Source organism: Venustampulla echinocandica (genome assembly GCF_003357145.1).
Source record: "Venustampulla echinocandica strain BP 5553 chromosome Unknown scaffold_2, whole genome shotgun sequence".
Taxonomy (NCBI): Eukaryota; Fungi; Ascomycota; class Leotiomycetes; order Helotiales; family Pleuroascaceae; genus Venustampulla; species Venustampulla echinocandica.
Genome location: NW_022474207.1, coordinates 2947686 through 2962931, shown reverse-complemented (window position 1 = coordinate 2962931; position 15246 = coordinate 2947686). Strand labels below are relative to the sequence as shown.

At 52.0% G+C, this 15246-nt stretch overlaps 5 protein-coding genes across 5 annotated transcripts; 2 read left to right on the top strand and 3 right to left on the bottom strand.

Annotated features, from left to right (window-relative positions):
* Positions 1–2772: 2772 nt before the first annotated feature.
* On the bottom strand, positions 2773–3636 carry BP5553_05350 (uncharacterized protein; the record flags this gene model as incomplete). The annotated part of the gene is made up of 2 exons (XM_032013973.1): positions 2773–3032; positions 3117–3636. The coding sequence occupies 2 exons, from the start codon at positions 3634–3636 to the stop codon at positions 2773–2775; spliced, it is 780 nt and encodes a 259-aa protein (XP_031870573.1).
* A 1966-nt stretch (positions 3637–5602) lies between these two features.
* On the top strand, positions 5603–7789 carry BP5553_05349 (uncharacterized protein; the record flags this gene model as incomplete). The annotated part of the gene is made up of 3 exons (XM_032013972.1): positions 5603–6437; positions 6495–7648; positions 7712–7789. The coding sequence occupies 3 exons, from the start codon at positions 5603–5605 to the stop codon at positions 7787–7789; spliced, it is 2067 nt and encodes a 688-aa protein (XP_031870572.1).
* Positions 7790–9024: 1235 nt separating this feature from the next.
* On the bottom strand, positions 9025–10698 carry BP5553_05348 (Uncharacterized protein; the record flags this gene model as incomplete). The annotated part of the gene is made up of 1 exon (XM_032013971.1): positions 9025–10698. One exon carries the CDS (start codon positions 10696–10698, stop codon positions 9025–9027), a length of 1674 nt encoding a protein of 557 aa, XP_031870571.1.
* A 288-nt stretch (positions 10699–10986) lies between these two features.
* On the top strand, positions 10987–11851 carry BP5553_05347 (Uncharacterized protein; the record flags this gene model as incomplete). The annotated part of the gene is made up of 3 exons (XM_032013970.1): positions 10987–11199; positions 11287–11592; positions 11702–11851. 3 exons carry the CDS (start codon positions 10987–10989, stop codon positions 11849–11851), a joined length of 669 nt encoding a protein of 222 aa, XP_031870570.1.
* A 660-nt stretch (positions 11852–12511) lies between these two features.
* Positions 12512–14137, bottom strand: BP5553_05346 (putative casein kinase I cki2; the record flags this gene model as incomplete). Its single annotated transcript, XM_032013969.1, has 5 exons — positions 12512–12516; positions 12571–13564; positions 13617–13765; positions 13822–13891; positions 14009–14137. The coding sequence occupies 5 exons, from the start codon at positions 14135–14137 to the stop codon at positions 12512–12514; spliced, it is 1347 nt and encodes a 448-aa protein (XP_031870569.1).
* Between the last annotated feature and the right edge of the window lie 1109 nt (positions 14138–15246).

Sequence of the window (15246 nt, the reverse complement as noted above, 5' to 3'; positions counted from 1 at the left end):
AAGCTCCAGGGGAAAGCGAATCGCCAGAAGGTGTGATGAGATTTAACTGCCACGCCGCTGGTATAAGATCAAAGGTAACACCTCATCACCGGCCTATACATAGCATTGTCTAGGGTTCCGCACTCAACGTTAACCAAGTAATAGAGGTTGCTGCAAACGAACATACATAGGCGCCGCTATTTACAGCCTTCTTCCGTCTTTGGGGACCCTTGCCTTGGTCATTCATCTGCGGAAGGACAAAGTACCCGAGAACTCGTCGCTTCAATGGATAAACTTCAAGCGCCGTCCAACTGCATGAGCGCTTATAGGTTCCTCTGTCCGAGGCCTATCAGCCTCATGACGTCTCCGTCACGTTAAGCCCCTGGATAAGATGATCTTGCAGAGGAGATTCCCATCGACGGGGTCGACTAGGGAGAGGGCGGCCCACGACCGTTCATCCCTTCACTGAGGCGCTGAGATATTCTCCGAATAGTCGGGTATGCAGGGGAAACTATGGCCGGCGAGACGCCTTGTAGGCCATCTTGTGCAGATAATTGGAGCCGCAACGCAGGTACGAAAGTTAATTCAACCTTAACGCCACGCCCTGTGCTCGGATGAGGGCTTTCGTTGGACCAGATGCAGGTCTAACGTTGGAGAGCGCATATATGGTGTAGTGAAACACCGTCTGAATGGAGAAAATATCTATACTTGGACGTAGGCGTTATCAGATGGTGAGCGTTTAAAAATAAAGGGGGGAGCTTAGTCGGCGCTTATCCACAGCGGCAACGGAAACATTGCCATCGACTGGCCACAATCGATCTATATTTCACCGGGGTCTATCTTGGTTGGCTGAACTAATTAACAAATGTAGCTATATTTGTATCTCAAACTGCGGTATGCAGCAAGGTAGACACCTACTGAAGCTGTTAATACAAAGGTACAGAAGCTAGGTCTGTCGTTGACGATTGGGAGTGTCACGTGACACAGGATACATCATTTACCGCTAGGTGCTGGGGAAGCTATAAATAAATAAATCTCCGTCTCAGACGGCGGCAATTCTGCCTCCCTTCCCCGCGGGTCTCCCGATTCCCGCAGGTTTCCTTCTGTTAGTGGGCAATCTTAAGTATAATACACACGGGGTATAGGGCATGGCGGCTAAAGCTACGACGGGCTCACAAGACCATAAAAATATCAAGCCACTTGGGCACGGCAGCATGCACCTAGCAGTGGATGCTGCGGTGAAGTAGTAACAATAAACTTGTCCAAGTCGTGGCCGTCAAATGGCTGCTAGGGGATGGTAAGAGTACTCCGAACAGCGGCCTTGAGGGGGATCGAGAAAGAACATGTACAGAAGAATATCACTTGCTATTCTGGTGGGTATCATCCGTACCGTGGCCATGTGGGGTGTCGAGCATAACAATGCCCCAGTAATATTGTCCTCTGCGGTTGCACAGGTTTCGGGCACAACTAACAACATAATTTGCTGGCGAACGGTCCGCCAGACGGCCACCCGGCCGGGCCTCTCGGCCGCACTGCATATCGCCAATCAGACCGCGCGGGCGTGGGGAGGCATCGTCGTCTCACTTGGGCCGGCACGCCGTCAAGCCGCGCTTAAGAATCTAATCTAGTCGCATAGCAAAGTCTCTCATGGAATGCTGTGAATCGCGAGTTTCAAGGTGTGGGCTGCAAGGCAACCCAACAGCAAAACGGGCCTTTTCAGAGTAGTCGTTGGCATCAGGTCAGGACATCACAATTACCACCGCCCTGCCTAGAGTCCAGGAATCCTCAACGCTGACTCTAGGGCCCCGAACCTAGAACCTAGACAGGAGACCCGACAACTTGCCTGTAACAGATGTTGCTAGAGAAGAGAGAGATCCAACGATCAGTCAAGGATACACAATTGTCGATCATGGGCGCCATGGCATCTGCCGGCTGTATTGCGATTCGTTCTGCCCTCTGTTCCCGGTAGCGTTGGTCCGCTGTGACTGATGTGATTTATTTGCGTTTCAAAACAGATGTTTGGACAGCAAGTACGAAGTACCACAGCTGCGACCCGCCTGCTCAAGCCCAGTCTCATTTGTCATGTCGTTTGTGCCTTGAGTGAGCGTGTCTTGATGAGCCACGCCCTCCGAGTGGGCGGATAATGGAGAGTTCCGCAACCCCCCCTCCTTCCATCATGATTCGTGAGTGACCCTCGGCCCTCGCCCTGTCTCTGCGTGCGCTTCAAGAAGACGCTGCTCGGCAAAGGCTAGATTATATTTGACGCTGTAAGCGGGTTAAGACTGGTTAACGGTCGCTGTCCACGCAGCGGCGGACCTGGCAATGGCGCACTCAATTCCCACACCATGGCGATCAGCTTTTCTATGCAGCTCTATTTATCGACTCCAACCCCCCATGCTGCTGCCAACATTTGCACCCAGATCTCGTCACCACTTTGGTGATATGCCAAGCATATTATGCTTAGCGATCCTTACGAGTCTATTCTTGTCACACTGATCCCTGTTTCTGATCCCTTCGGAATATTGTTTCATGGAGACGCGGCGGGGCTCCGTGACTGCAAGGGGAGGCGGGGGGAAGGGGAAGAGAGAACAGGAAATCCATCCCACATCATCTTGCGGGCATCGACTCGGATTGCATATCAGAGTCATCTTCATGCGCCCCGAACACAAACCCCGGCAGGGATTGGGGCGGTAGGACGGTAAGAGGCTTGAGTTGTACGAGGAGAGAATAGTAGCGGTCCTCGTGCCGCGGTTGACCTGATGCCCAAATTTGCGCGCTGTGATAGATATTACCCTAGGTGACGGCGATTAAACCAATGGAAGTCTCAGCCTGATCGTTTCCGAGGCGGTGACCGGTGGCTGGGGACAGACGAGGAAAGCATACAGCTTCTGGGCTCCTGACAGCAGCACTAAACTCGGACGGATCTGAGATCGTGTTGGGGACATCGGCGGCCGCGATACGGTAGTTCGTACTATGTACTCTGTACTCTGTACTCTGTCCACCTGAGTCGAGTTCGAGTCCTGAGCCGAGGGGGGGCAGAACGGGCGTGTGCACTGCAATCTGGTGAAGGCTGGTTTTTGACTCTCGAGACAATTGCAGCCTTGCCTAATCGAGATACCCGCCGACGCAGCGGCAACCAATGGTGCGGCAGAGCAGGGATGGGGACGCTGTCGCGGTAGTACGCCAGAGTGTGATGCAGCGTCCAACGGCAGCGGCCAACAGCCAGAAGAAGCCAGCAACCAGCCGCTCAGCTGCTCGGAGAGGTTGGGCGACGTCTGGACGCTGGAGGCATTGGACTGGCGGAGTGGAGGCACAGGTACAGGCTCTGGCATTATTGGCATTGGCGTTGGCATTAGCATTAGCATCAGCATTTGGCCTTAGTAGCACACGATGGTGAGCACCACTGGCGGCTTCTGTGTGGTGTTCCGACTGTTGAACACTACCTCCAGAGTCTAGTGTCTCTGATAAGCACGCAGGTACTGGAGTCGATGTTCCCTTCCGTAACCATCCATAGACAGTTGGCATGGCATGTACCGTCCATGTAGGTGCTCCGTAGGGAGCATCAGCGTCGCCTCTGGCCTGCAGCCCTGATCTGCCGGCGCGCGTCCGCCTGGGCTCACTGCTGCTAGGTACTCTGGGGGAGGGGGCTTTTCCCATCTTTTCCGACCAGAGCATGGAAACTTGTCATATTGGCACGTAGGTATGTGGGTAGTGTGAGCAGTATGTACCTCATCCATCTCACGGCGCCGCTTTTGCTGCTGATCCCCTTCCTTGCCTGCCTGCCGCTGCTTCAGGTGCTGCCGCTACCGCAACCGCACAGCGCTCCCGCAGCCTCCGTGCCCCAAGATGAGGCCAAGGCACTCAAGTCACTCGCCCCAGCCAGCATCTGGGAGGTCCTGGGCTGCTGGTGTGATGGGGGACGCTACGCAGTATCACCATCACCACCACCTCCTCCGCCTCCGTCTCCCGTACGTCGTAGTTGAGCGCTGTCGTCCAATTGATGCCACCCAGCGCCTGACGGACGAGGGCGCGAGGGGATAGGATAGGATAGGATGGGGAGAGGATGCTTCGTACTTCGTAGGGATCAAGCTCTTGTCTCCGTGGGCCGGGGCCGCGATTAAATAAAGCAGGCGAGCGAGCGGCTGACGCAGGAGACGGTCGACTGTCTGTCGAAGGCCCCGCCACTTGTCCGCCAGCTGAAGCCAGCGCCTCAACCTTGAGGGGGCTTCTTAGCGACGTGTGGTCCCGCAATAGGCGCGCGATATCCTTCCCACGGGTTCGCCTGAGCAGCCACCAGGCCCCATGACGAAGTCCCAGGCAGGGCCAGCGTCAATATATTGGCAGTGGACGCCCCAACGGCCGAGCTATTCTTTGCGTCGTCGGTTACCAAGCAGCTGGGACATTTATTGTTGTTTTTGCCCTTCTGTTGCGTTGAATCTATTTTCTCCTCTCCCCCCTAGGACACAACACGAACCCGACCCTCATCTAGAGTGTTACGTGCATTCGAGCACCATTCGTCCCTGTTCATCCAGCGCCCCGGAACTGACCCGACTTGGAATTGACCAGTGAAACCCCTTCGCCAGTGTTGTCTGAACCTGAACGGCGCCGACGAGCAACGCGAGAGGTAGGATAGCGATAGAAAAGAAAACAGCGCCCCCCGGGGATGAGATTCGTTTCGATCGGTTTCACTTCCTCTATCTAAATATACCGCGGCTGAGCCACGTGAACGACTGAAGTTGCGCCCTCATCGATTGCACCGTTACTGTCCGATTAGAGACTTTGCTGAACTGATCTTCTGTATCGCGCTTGTCAAGTTGAAGGGAGGAGAGAGAAGAGAGAAGAGAGAAGAAGGGGGGAATTGAACAGAATCGGAATCTTTCTCAACTCGAGGTTATCGCAGCGACATCAATCCGGGGAGCGGAGAAGCGAGAGACAGCCAGAACGCATCGCCAGTACTTGGACCGTGAAAGTTTGGAAGCGGAAATCTGGACCTGGAGAAAGAACCCGAGAACAGCCGCGTAGGGAATCGCATTGTTGAAGGGGCCGCAGTCGCATTATTGTCGGGAATCTGAATCTAGGAGGTCAACAGTTGGTCGGAGGATACGAAGGAAGGAAGTTAGGCGAGCACATCGATTTCGCAACCAAAGTCCAACACTTCACCAACACCAATATCTAGCGACCCAATTTGTTGAGGCACGGGCACTCCGACCGATAGTTCATGAAGGGAAGAGAAGCGTTTTACTAGAAAGTGTTTCTTGCAGTTTACTTAGAAAGCCTTCGCCTTGCGCATTGTCGGTACCAGGACGCAATCACTATCACGATCATTTCTTAATCAACCACCACCACCATCACCTGATCTCGCCTGAGCTCGATATCAATCTTTTTACCTACGCTTCAAGCAAAAAGCATAGGAAATCTGGCCGAAGCACGAGTTCTCGTTCAATTGGATATTCCGCAATCGCGCCTAGGAGCGAATTCGTCATTGTTGAGATTGCCCAACGAGACGGCAACCCAGACCCAGCAAAGCCCCCCCGTGCGCCAGGACCTCGTGAGTCTGGCGAGGGAGATCTTGGGCAAATCGAAATCGACTGGAAAGACATTTAGGCCATCTTCTATTGTTGAGATGTCGCCCACAGAAGACACCATCGTCGTTCAGACGGAGTCGCCCACATCGCGGTTTACGGCTGTTAATGGCAAGGAACAGCCCTCAAATGGCAACGGCAACGCCACCAGTGGAAATGAAGGCTCGAGAAAGGGATCGGACGAACGTTCTAATGGACAGCCACGCATCTCTCCTCCTGGACAAGGGAAGTTGACCATTTCAACGAGTACCCAGAGAGGAGATTGGGCGTCGCCGAGTAACGGGGATCGAACTCCCTACCCATCAGGCGCCCCGTATTCTGATGCAGAGGTATCACACAAGCGCAAGAGATCGCGTTCGATAGACCAAACCTCGTCATCCGCAAATTCTTACCATGGTCACGCTTTACCGTCATCGACCAAGCAGACCCCTACAACCGCAACCACCGAGTCCGATATTCATCGAGAGGACAAGCTCCGACCACAGTCACAGTCGGGTCCTCGCGACTCTTATGGCCCAGAGACGCCGTATAGGCACTTGGGCGCGGAAGAAAGTAGGGATCCTAGCCAACCAAGCGAACCGTGGCATGCACGCTACTCTCAGCAAAGCCAAATTACTTCCGATGAGCAACATCTATCTGACGTCCTCCGGAGAGCCTCGCAAAGTATGGATGCTCAGCAACGTGAATATGAATCTGGTAGCCCTGGTGATGACGAGAGGTCGGCCAACCCCTACACTGGCTACGGAAATGACCGAAGAGAGATGTCGGTGCAATCGGATCCAAAGAAGAGGAAGCGGAATTTTAGCAACCGGACCAAGACTGGTTGTATGACCTGCAGGAGGCGGAAGAAGAAGTGCGATGAGAATAAGCCCGAATGTAAGTGCCCAACAACCAACAATGTGGAGATGAGACTTGTACTAAAACGCAATACAGGCAATAATTGTCTCCGGGGAGGCTTCGTGTGCTCTGGATACCAGCAACGCGGTCAATGGCCAAAAAGCGAGCAGAAACAAGCGCCTATTCCCCTCCAGTCAAAGACCGAGTACGAGAATGCGGGATACCAATCATCGCCTTACGCCTCCCAACATTTGGGCCAACCCAGGAGGGAACCGTTGCCGGGTTATCGTGGACAAGGCCTCCGAGTTGACCCTCAACATGGCCGTCCTCATGTTATAGATGATGAGCAACCCAGTGCCTCTACCATTCCCAGTGCCTCCGTTGCAAGTCCTGAAAGTAGTCGACTATCAGCTATTTCATATTCCCAGCAGATGCCGACGCCAGTGACTGCAACAACTAGTGCATATCCAGACCGGCAACTTAAAAACGCATACGAGCGCGTAGGCCCTCTCCACGATCTCACCAGACAAGAGACAAGACAAGATACGGACGCGAGTACGCCACAGTCTGCATCTTCCACATTACCACAGATCCTCCATCCTCAAATGCATTCTGACAGCCCACACAACAACCCACAGGTTGCCGCCCAGCTGGCTCTGTCAAATCTTGCCTCCACAAATCGACAGAGGACCCAGAAGGAGGAGATGCTTGCCGGCCGGCACTACTTCCCTTTCGACAAAGAGCTCGTCCTCGAGCGCGAGCGTTGCAATGGTGCCTGCTGGCGCTTCAACAGCAGCACCAATCCCAACAACGGCGTCTCCCCCGAGGAACGTGCCCGCCTCTTCAGGGACATTCTACAGCCTCCTCAACATGTCATCTCCCCAACACAAGCCTCGCCCGTCACACCAGTCGGCCGAGTCGGCGATAATGTCGTCGTCGAGGCTCCCTTCAACTGTGATTATGGTTACAATATCACCATTGGCCAAGATGTGGCCATTGGGAAGAACTGCACGATCCTCGATACATGCGAGGTCACAATTGGCGACAGGTGTAACATTGGACCCAATGTTAACATTTACACTGCAACCCTACCTATTGATCCTAAGCGGAGATTGGGGTCTAGGGGACCAAGCCTAGGCCGGAAGATCATCATCGACGCTGATTGCTGGATTGGCGGTGGTGTAACAATTCTGCCTGGCCGAACGATCGGCAAGGGCAGCACGGTGGGAGCGGGATCCATTGTCACCAGGGTACGAAACTTAATCACCCCATCATCTACTGATGCAGAGACCATGCTGACTTAATAAATATAGGATGTCCCACCTTACACTGTTGTCTGTGGCAACCCAGCTCGTGTTATCAGAGGGCTCTATCCACCGCATGAAGGATGAGCGGGCCGTACTATTTCGAAACAGGGCTCTGAACTTCAATCTTATCGTTTATTGTTAACCAGGCAACGAGTTTCCTTTTTATACCCCGGATATGTCTGTCGTTTAGTTTTTGTGTGGTGATAATGCTCTATTCTCTGAGCTTATGTTCGCGCTGGTCTATCATGCTCCGCAATATCGTTGCATAGCGGTGGACTTTTGAATTCCATCTCCTCCATGGCGGCTACTTGTTTTTTTATTTGAATTTCTTTTTTGTCGTCTTGGGCTGCGTTGCGATCTCTTTTCTGTATTTTGGCATAGCGAGGGAAAAAGGACGCGTATGTGATTACGGCTGTCTTAGATGGATAAGGATGGGACGGGCTCTGGCAGCTCAGTATAACTTTGCTGCTTGATGGGAGATGTCTATGGGTTTATGTATGTATTTGTATGTCTATGAGCCCAAGGGAGGCCAAAAATATATGGGAGTTAAACTTTTTAAATCTTTGTTATCCACCGATTACCCTCTCAGATCTTAGTGATTTTATCATCCGAGTCCTTTCGCCAATTGCTCATGCTCTTTGTAACATATACATACATCTAACCCTCTTCCCTTCATCTTATTTCCTACCTCCTCCCATTCTCGATGGTGTAGTTTATACGTACATATATATCAAAGACCGCACCTTGTCCCTGAATCTCTGATATTTCATCCGATTGCTTCAACCAGCCATAAACATAAACCTTCCCTTGATATAGATAGTTTCACAATCTGCCCGAGATTTGTTGCACATCGTATTTGTCCTCAATGTCCCAACTTGTAGTAAGCTCTCAGAGGAACCTTTCCTAACAATATATAATTCACTACTGCATTCTCACCCGCTCTAGATGTGGCGGTGAATATGCAAAATTACTTGATTATAAGTAGAAACCGGGCCCTATTGTAAGATTACCATATTCTATACGCCTCTTACATTGCTTGTAGAGGTTAGGCTATCAACCAAGGTATTCCCCCATCCTAGGTTCTATATAGTCTTGGAACTGATTTATTAAGCATCATCCAAATTCATATTCCTCCATAGTCCAGAACGACCTAAGGGAGTATTCTTATTATTATATTTCACAACCAATCATGGACGTAGAGGCCAGAGTTTGACGGATGGAGATACACACTCATAGACACAGCCCACAGCGAATAGGAATCATGTTCACGTTGAATTAATTAAGCTATTGCAGCAACTGCAAGTTTGCAAACCCCCCATTTACTTCTTCTGCCGCTTGGTATTCTTATCACTGGCAGCACTAAGCACACTTGCACTCCTCTTATGCGCGCCACCGCCCTTAATACTGGCAGCAACACTCTTCTCTCTCTCCTCCTGCTTCACCTCCGAGCCCTCCGCCTCACCGGTGCCATTCACCGCGGCATCAGCATCCCCATCTGCAGGTTCACCACGCGCAAGCCTCGCGGCCTTCTCCTTCTCGGCCTTCTGCGCCTTGGCAACAGCAACCTCACCAGCGAGCTTATCTGCTACTTTGCGTGCCTCGAGAAGAACATTAATGCTCTGCAACACCGACTCGTAAGCCTCACCAACTTCGGCAGTGGGCATAATGAGTCTTTGCGGGACCTCCAGTTCAGTGAGGACATTAGAGATTTTGGTTTGCTGAACGGCGGATTTGCTGATGAGCGGCTTGCTAATCCTCTCGAGACGGAACGCTGGGCCGCTGGTGAGACGCTCATGTCGAGACACGCCATAAATTCTCTCTTCCTCCTCGGTAAGTTGACGACGCTCGCTGGGACCTTGTGCACCCTTCTTGCCCGGGGCGCCACTGGGTCCAGTGGTCGATTCCCGAACAGAACTTTCGCGGCGGTCGGCGTTGGCGTTTTGGGCTTGTCCACTGGGGCCGGCGGCTGGACTGACTCCATCGCCAACCATCAGCGACTTTCTCTTCTTCGTCTTGTCGACAGTCATGAGTTGTTGAAGGAGTTGCTGTAGGCCTTGACTTGACGTGTATATGCCGATGTTGCCAGTGCTTGGAGGGGTCTCTAATCGAGCGTATAATTCGCGCCGTTCATCATTTAGTTTCTCCGATCTTGCCAAAATGCGTTTCAATTCCAGCAGTAGGCTTTCCTCCTCCCTAGCTTCCTCCTTGGTCCTCCTAAAGGCGGCCTCGGCGAATTTCTTGCGGAGTGTCTCCTGTCCCGGATTGAAATTCAACATGACTTCGTGTAAGTTGAACTCTGCGGTATTCATCTGAATGGGTGGTTTCCTCAGCATCATCATCGTCGCCGCAACAAAGTAATATCTGGCCTTCAAATCCTCCATGCTTCGGACCTTGGATGTCACAACGATGGCGGTTTGATTTGTCTCTACATCCATCGAAGGTATGATAGGTTCATATTCGTATCGATCCCAGATCACCGGCCACCTCAAATCAAATTGCTTGGCCAAATCCATCAAGTAATCCGTCTCCTCCTTTGACCAGTCGGGGTTCTGTAGTCTCTTGTTGTATTCATCGTCCGTATAGTCTGGGACGTTAACCTGGACATTGAATTTCGCAAAGGCAGAACGTTCGATCTCCGGTTCGGGATTGGTAGTATCTGGTAGATCTGTACTGCCATCATATCCCGCAGGGGCAGGCGGTGTCTCCTGCTTCCTCCTCCAGTGGCGTAGAGTGAGTGAATCGTCTTCCCTCGCGGGGTTCTTAAATGATCTAAGCTCCCACTTCGCAGCAGGTTTCCGGCTTGCAAACCGCCTTTTCTTGAAAACTGAGATCTCGGGCACAATCGCGATCGGATTATCTCCACTTAGGTTCTGAACTTCGCGCGCCAGACCCTTCAGAGTTGGTCGTTGGGTGGAAATCTTTTGTTTCTTGGTTGGTCGAGATGCTGCCGCGTCTGGCAGATCCAGCATGTCGCGCACATCGTGGGAAGTCATCGTGGCTGTAGTTAGGTGTGGTACTTGCTTAGAAGGAAAGTTCGTAAGCTAGGGATCGATGGACTTCGCTTCCGTCGTGGTCGGGTTGATGAATGAATTCCGAATGAGGTGAGGAACGCGGTCTGATGGATCTGGATTCCAAGTTCTAGCTATCTGCACGTGACAGCATCGCGAATTGTCGAGAAATCGAACGTGGCATAACGGCGCGCGCGAGCAACTCCAGTATCTCCCCCCTTTCCACGCGATTCCTCAACCCAACACTCTTGCAATCCCATTGACAAGGCAATCATGCGTTTGGCTACTACACTACTGTCCGTGGGTGCCTTGATCACCCATGTTCAATCCCTCTACTTCTACATCGACGCCAGCTCGCCGAAATGTTTCTTCGAGGAGCTGCCCAAGGATACGCTGGTGGTCGGCCACTACACGACTGAGGAGTACGATGACAATAGGAGAATGTGGTCAAAGCATGATGGTCTGAATGTCTATATTTCAGTCGATGTAAGTCAAGCTATCCCCCCAATTCCACAACCCTGAATCAACCCCCTTCGCCCTTCCCCCTATTCCAGCTACTGACCTCCTCCTTAGGAAGTATTCGACAACGACCACCGCGTAGTATCGCAAAAGGGCTCCGCCTCCGGCCGCTTCACCTTCAGCGCCGCAGACTCAGGCGATCACAAAATCTGCTTTACGGCTTCGTCGAATTCTGGTGGATCTGGCTGGCTCTCAGCCGCGCAACCCCAGGGAGGGATCAAATTGACTCTCGATTTAGCTATTGGAGAGACCAGCGCTATTGAGAGCACGGATAAGGGCAAGATTCAGGACATCGTACAGAAGGTTAAGGATTTGAATGGCCGGTTGCAGGATATTCGTCGGGAGCAGGTGTTTCAACGGGTAAGTCTATCACATGTCTCTAGGTGTCTTTTTGTGATGGGGGAAGCATATCTGGATTATGCTCAATTTGGATGATTTTACGTGATTTTTTCTGACTTGGTTTATTTAGGAACGGGAAGTCGAATTCAGAGATCAGTCTGAGACGACGAATGCGAGGGTCGTTAGATGGACTTTGCTTCAACTGGTTGTGCTGGGGATTACTTGTGCTTGGCAGCTTTCGCATCTTAGATCGTTCTTCATTAAGCAAAAGTTGACGTAGATAAATGCATGCATGGGGATTGATTGGGGATGTTTTACTCGTAATGTAAGATATGGGCGGGCAGGTAAAAAAGGCGTCATTGGCATGGCACAATGCACAACATTTTAACTTACCTCCAATAATGAATTATTTGGAAAGTCTTGATTTGAATAATTTTCATTCGGACAATTGTGGACTTGTGAAATCTTTAATAAGTCCAGATACATCTATTTCACCCAAGCGCCTTTGCCTTGCCCGACGTAGAAAAGTCAACAACCGTTTCGAGTCCTTTCTGTGCTTCCAGGACTATCAGCTTTCCTACCCGGTAAACCGGTGAGGATTTCGATGCTGCGGAAAAAGGAAAAGGCAAATATTAATCTTCAAGTAATTCTAGGACATAAGCGGGCGGTGCGAAGGCGGGGCTAATCGTACGGATGCATTGTGACAGGTTGAGGCGTGGCATTTATGTATTACCGTGAGAATCGTATCTGCCAAAGGCAGAGGGAGAAGGATATGCGGGGGTCTGCCCGGTTGTAGAGAGGACGATGTGCTGATTAGGAGTGCTTCCAAGAGCAGTTTTGGGGTCATTAACGCCGTGGGAGAAGGAACAGTCCGCTACAAAAGAGGTAAAAGAGATCAACAAGTTTAGTGAGGTTTCTGAGTTTCTTCAAGGAGACGTGTTCATCCTGCACGTCGTTAGTCAGATATGTCATGGCACTCTGATACCAAGTTGTACTAACCGCAGCATAACGTCTTCATTAGTTTCTGGAAACCCGATAGCTCTGGTTCCTGGCTTCTTCCGTTCTGTGCTTGGGCCGCCATGGCTGGCTGAGGCGTCATTCTCTGGGGGAGATTGTTCGAGCTGTTCTGGAATTGGGCCTGGGTTGAGCCTGCGGGAGTAGCGACGTCTTGGAGCCCCCCCGCCGCTCCGCTGCTGCGTTTTGGGACCAACCCGCCTTGGGCGTTTGGTCGATCGCGCGATTTGCCCATCCCCGGCTTGATCGGGGACGGGGGCGGGGGTTGCGCGGCGTTTAAACGGGCGGCAGTGAGGTGACCTGGCGTGCTATTTCCTCCTCGTGATTGTCCGTGTAGTTCCCTTGCTGATGCTCCTGGTACGGCATTTTGTTGATGCAGCATGTGCTGACCTGGATGTTGCTTCGTCGCCTCCCAGCCCTTGCCATTGTTGAGCTTCATCCAGTCATATTCGCCATCCTCGACCTCGCCTGTATTCTTCAATGCCTGCGTGAAGAGATCCCGAAGATAGTCATAATCGGGCGTATCCTCAAAGCCAAGGTTTCGAACGTAGCTCAGATACTTGTTGAACTCTTCGGGGAAAGCATCACACAAATCTTTGATCGCGGTGGTCTGCTTCTTCTCGCCAATCTTCTCGTACTTCTGCTTGTTGGTTGCAGCCTTCAGGCCTTGCCACGGTAATCCACCTCGTAGGAAATACATGAAAACATGACCCAGAGCCTCAAGATCATCGCGTCTCGATTGCTCACGTCCCAAATGCGTGTTGATGCTCATATATCGGGCCGTGCCAGAGAGCGACTTCCGTTCGCGATAGGGAATGTGCTGCTTCGTCTTCGGATCCCGGTACTGTTTCACCATGCCAAAATCCACCACATGAATTACATTAGCAGCCTTCGTCCCCGGCCGACCGATGAGGAAGTTGTCGGGCTTGATGTCGCGGTAGATCAAATTCTTCTCGTGGATGGTTTGAACTCTCGAGAGCTAGAACAATTAGCAAAGGGGGAAGGTTTCTCCAAGGGGGGTCGCAACACACCATTTGCTTCGCTACCATGACAACGGTTTTGATCGTGAACCTTCTGTTACAGTGATCAAAGAGATCCTCAAGGGAAGGGCCGAGAAGATCAATGACAAGGATATTGTGAAGACCCTCCTGGCCGAAGTAATAGACATTAGGGATGCCAGCTATTTGATATCAGTCCTGGGGGGTATCACGGATAGAGTGGAATTGAGGTACGCACGGCAGCCAACCAGGATTTTATATGTCCGATACTCATCTCGTAATTGTGGTGCATCGCTCTTTCGAGGCTCCTGTGGATGAAGTGTGAGCAAGAATCATAATTCCAGGAGCGGCTTTTTTTTAAGGGTTGTGCGGATCAAATCTGGCGAGACGGCGACAGGAGAGGAGAGTTCCAAGGGCACACGTACGAATTTAATAGCCACTTGTTGATTGTTCAACAGGTTTGTTCCCTCAAAGATAACACCAAAGGACCCCTCGCCGATCTTCTTGCCCACCCGATAGTGGACACCGACGACATTGGAAGATGAAGAGGCCATTATGTAGGTTTAGAGAGCCCGGTGTGGAGACGAGCTCGGCACAAGACTAAGGGAGAGGAGGAAGTGAGGGAGGTTGAGCGACAGGTTGGGGAGAGCCAGGTCGAGGAACGCGAGGTTCTCGTGGCGCTACAGCACCGTTTCGTTCGGTTCAGGTTTGTCCTAGGGTGACGAATGCACGCGACGACGACGACGACGACGACTGTAGGCACTGACAGGAAAGAGAAAGAGGTCAGCTTTGGCCACTCATGGCAACGCGTGCCTTCAATGAATGAAGTGGAAGGGAATTGGCAGGTCGGACAGGAGTGTAGGAGTGTAGGTGCGAATGTCGGTGTCGAAACGCAGAAGGGTTAAAATTGGGACGGGGGGATCAGACTCACATGCAGTAGCAGTCGGCAGGGCGCTCCGCTGTAGCTGTACCAATGCACGGGGCTCGACGGGCGCTAGGAAGTACTTGTAGGATTGTTATTGTTATTGTTGTACTTGTGGTCGTGTACTCGTCGTAGGTGAAGGTGACAGACGTGGTCGACAGAACGGACCCTGAAGGCAGCAGGTTGAAGGGTGAAGCAGGTCAAAGGTTGAAGGTCAAGCCGGCGAAGCACGCGGAGGGCTCAGGAGTGCAGTGGGACAGGCAACCGAAATAACCCGTGTGAATGTATTGTACTGTACAAACACAATCCTCACTTTTTGGACCGCGGTGCAGAGCAAGAACCAGAACAAGAACAAGACTCTGCACTGGAGTCTGGAGTCTGGACGACTACAGAGTATGCACTGGGCAGGGAAGGGCAGTGCAGAGTGCAGGTGGCGCTGGGGGGAGGGGGGAGGAGTTTGGGGGCAGAGTCCTGAGGGTTGAGACTTGAGGGTTGAGGGTTGAGGCTGGGGGGAGGATAAGGCCTAAGTGGGTTTGGTTATTGGTTTGTTGGTGTCGGAGCCACGAAGATTGGGATTGCGCTTTAGGGGTTCGGGGGCAAATGCTAAAAGGAGCACCAGACGGAAATTGGCCCGTACTTCGTACTTCGCACTTCGCAGAGGGGGAGTTTTTGTACGAGGGCGGAGCACGCAGTATGGATAGTATGGTTGGTTGGTTAGTACGGAGACACTGCAGACTTCTT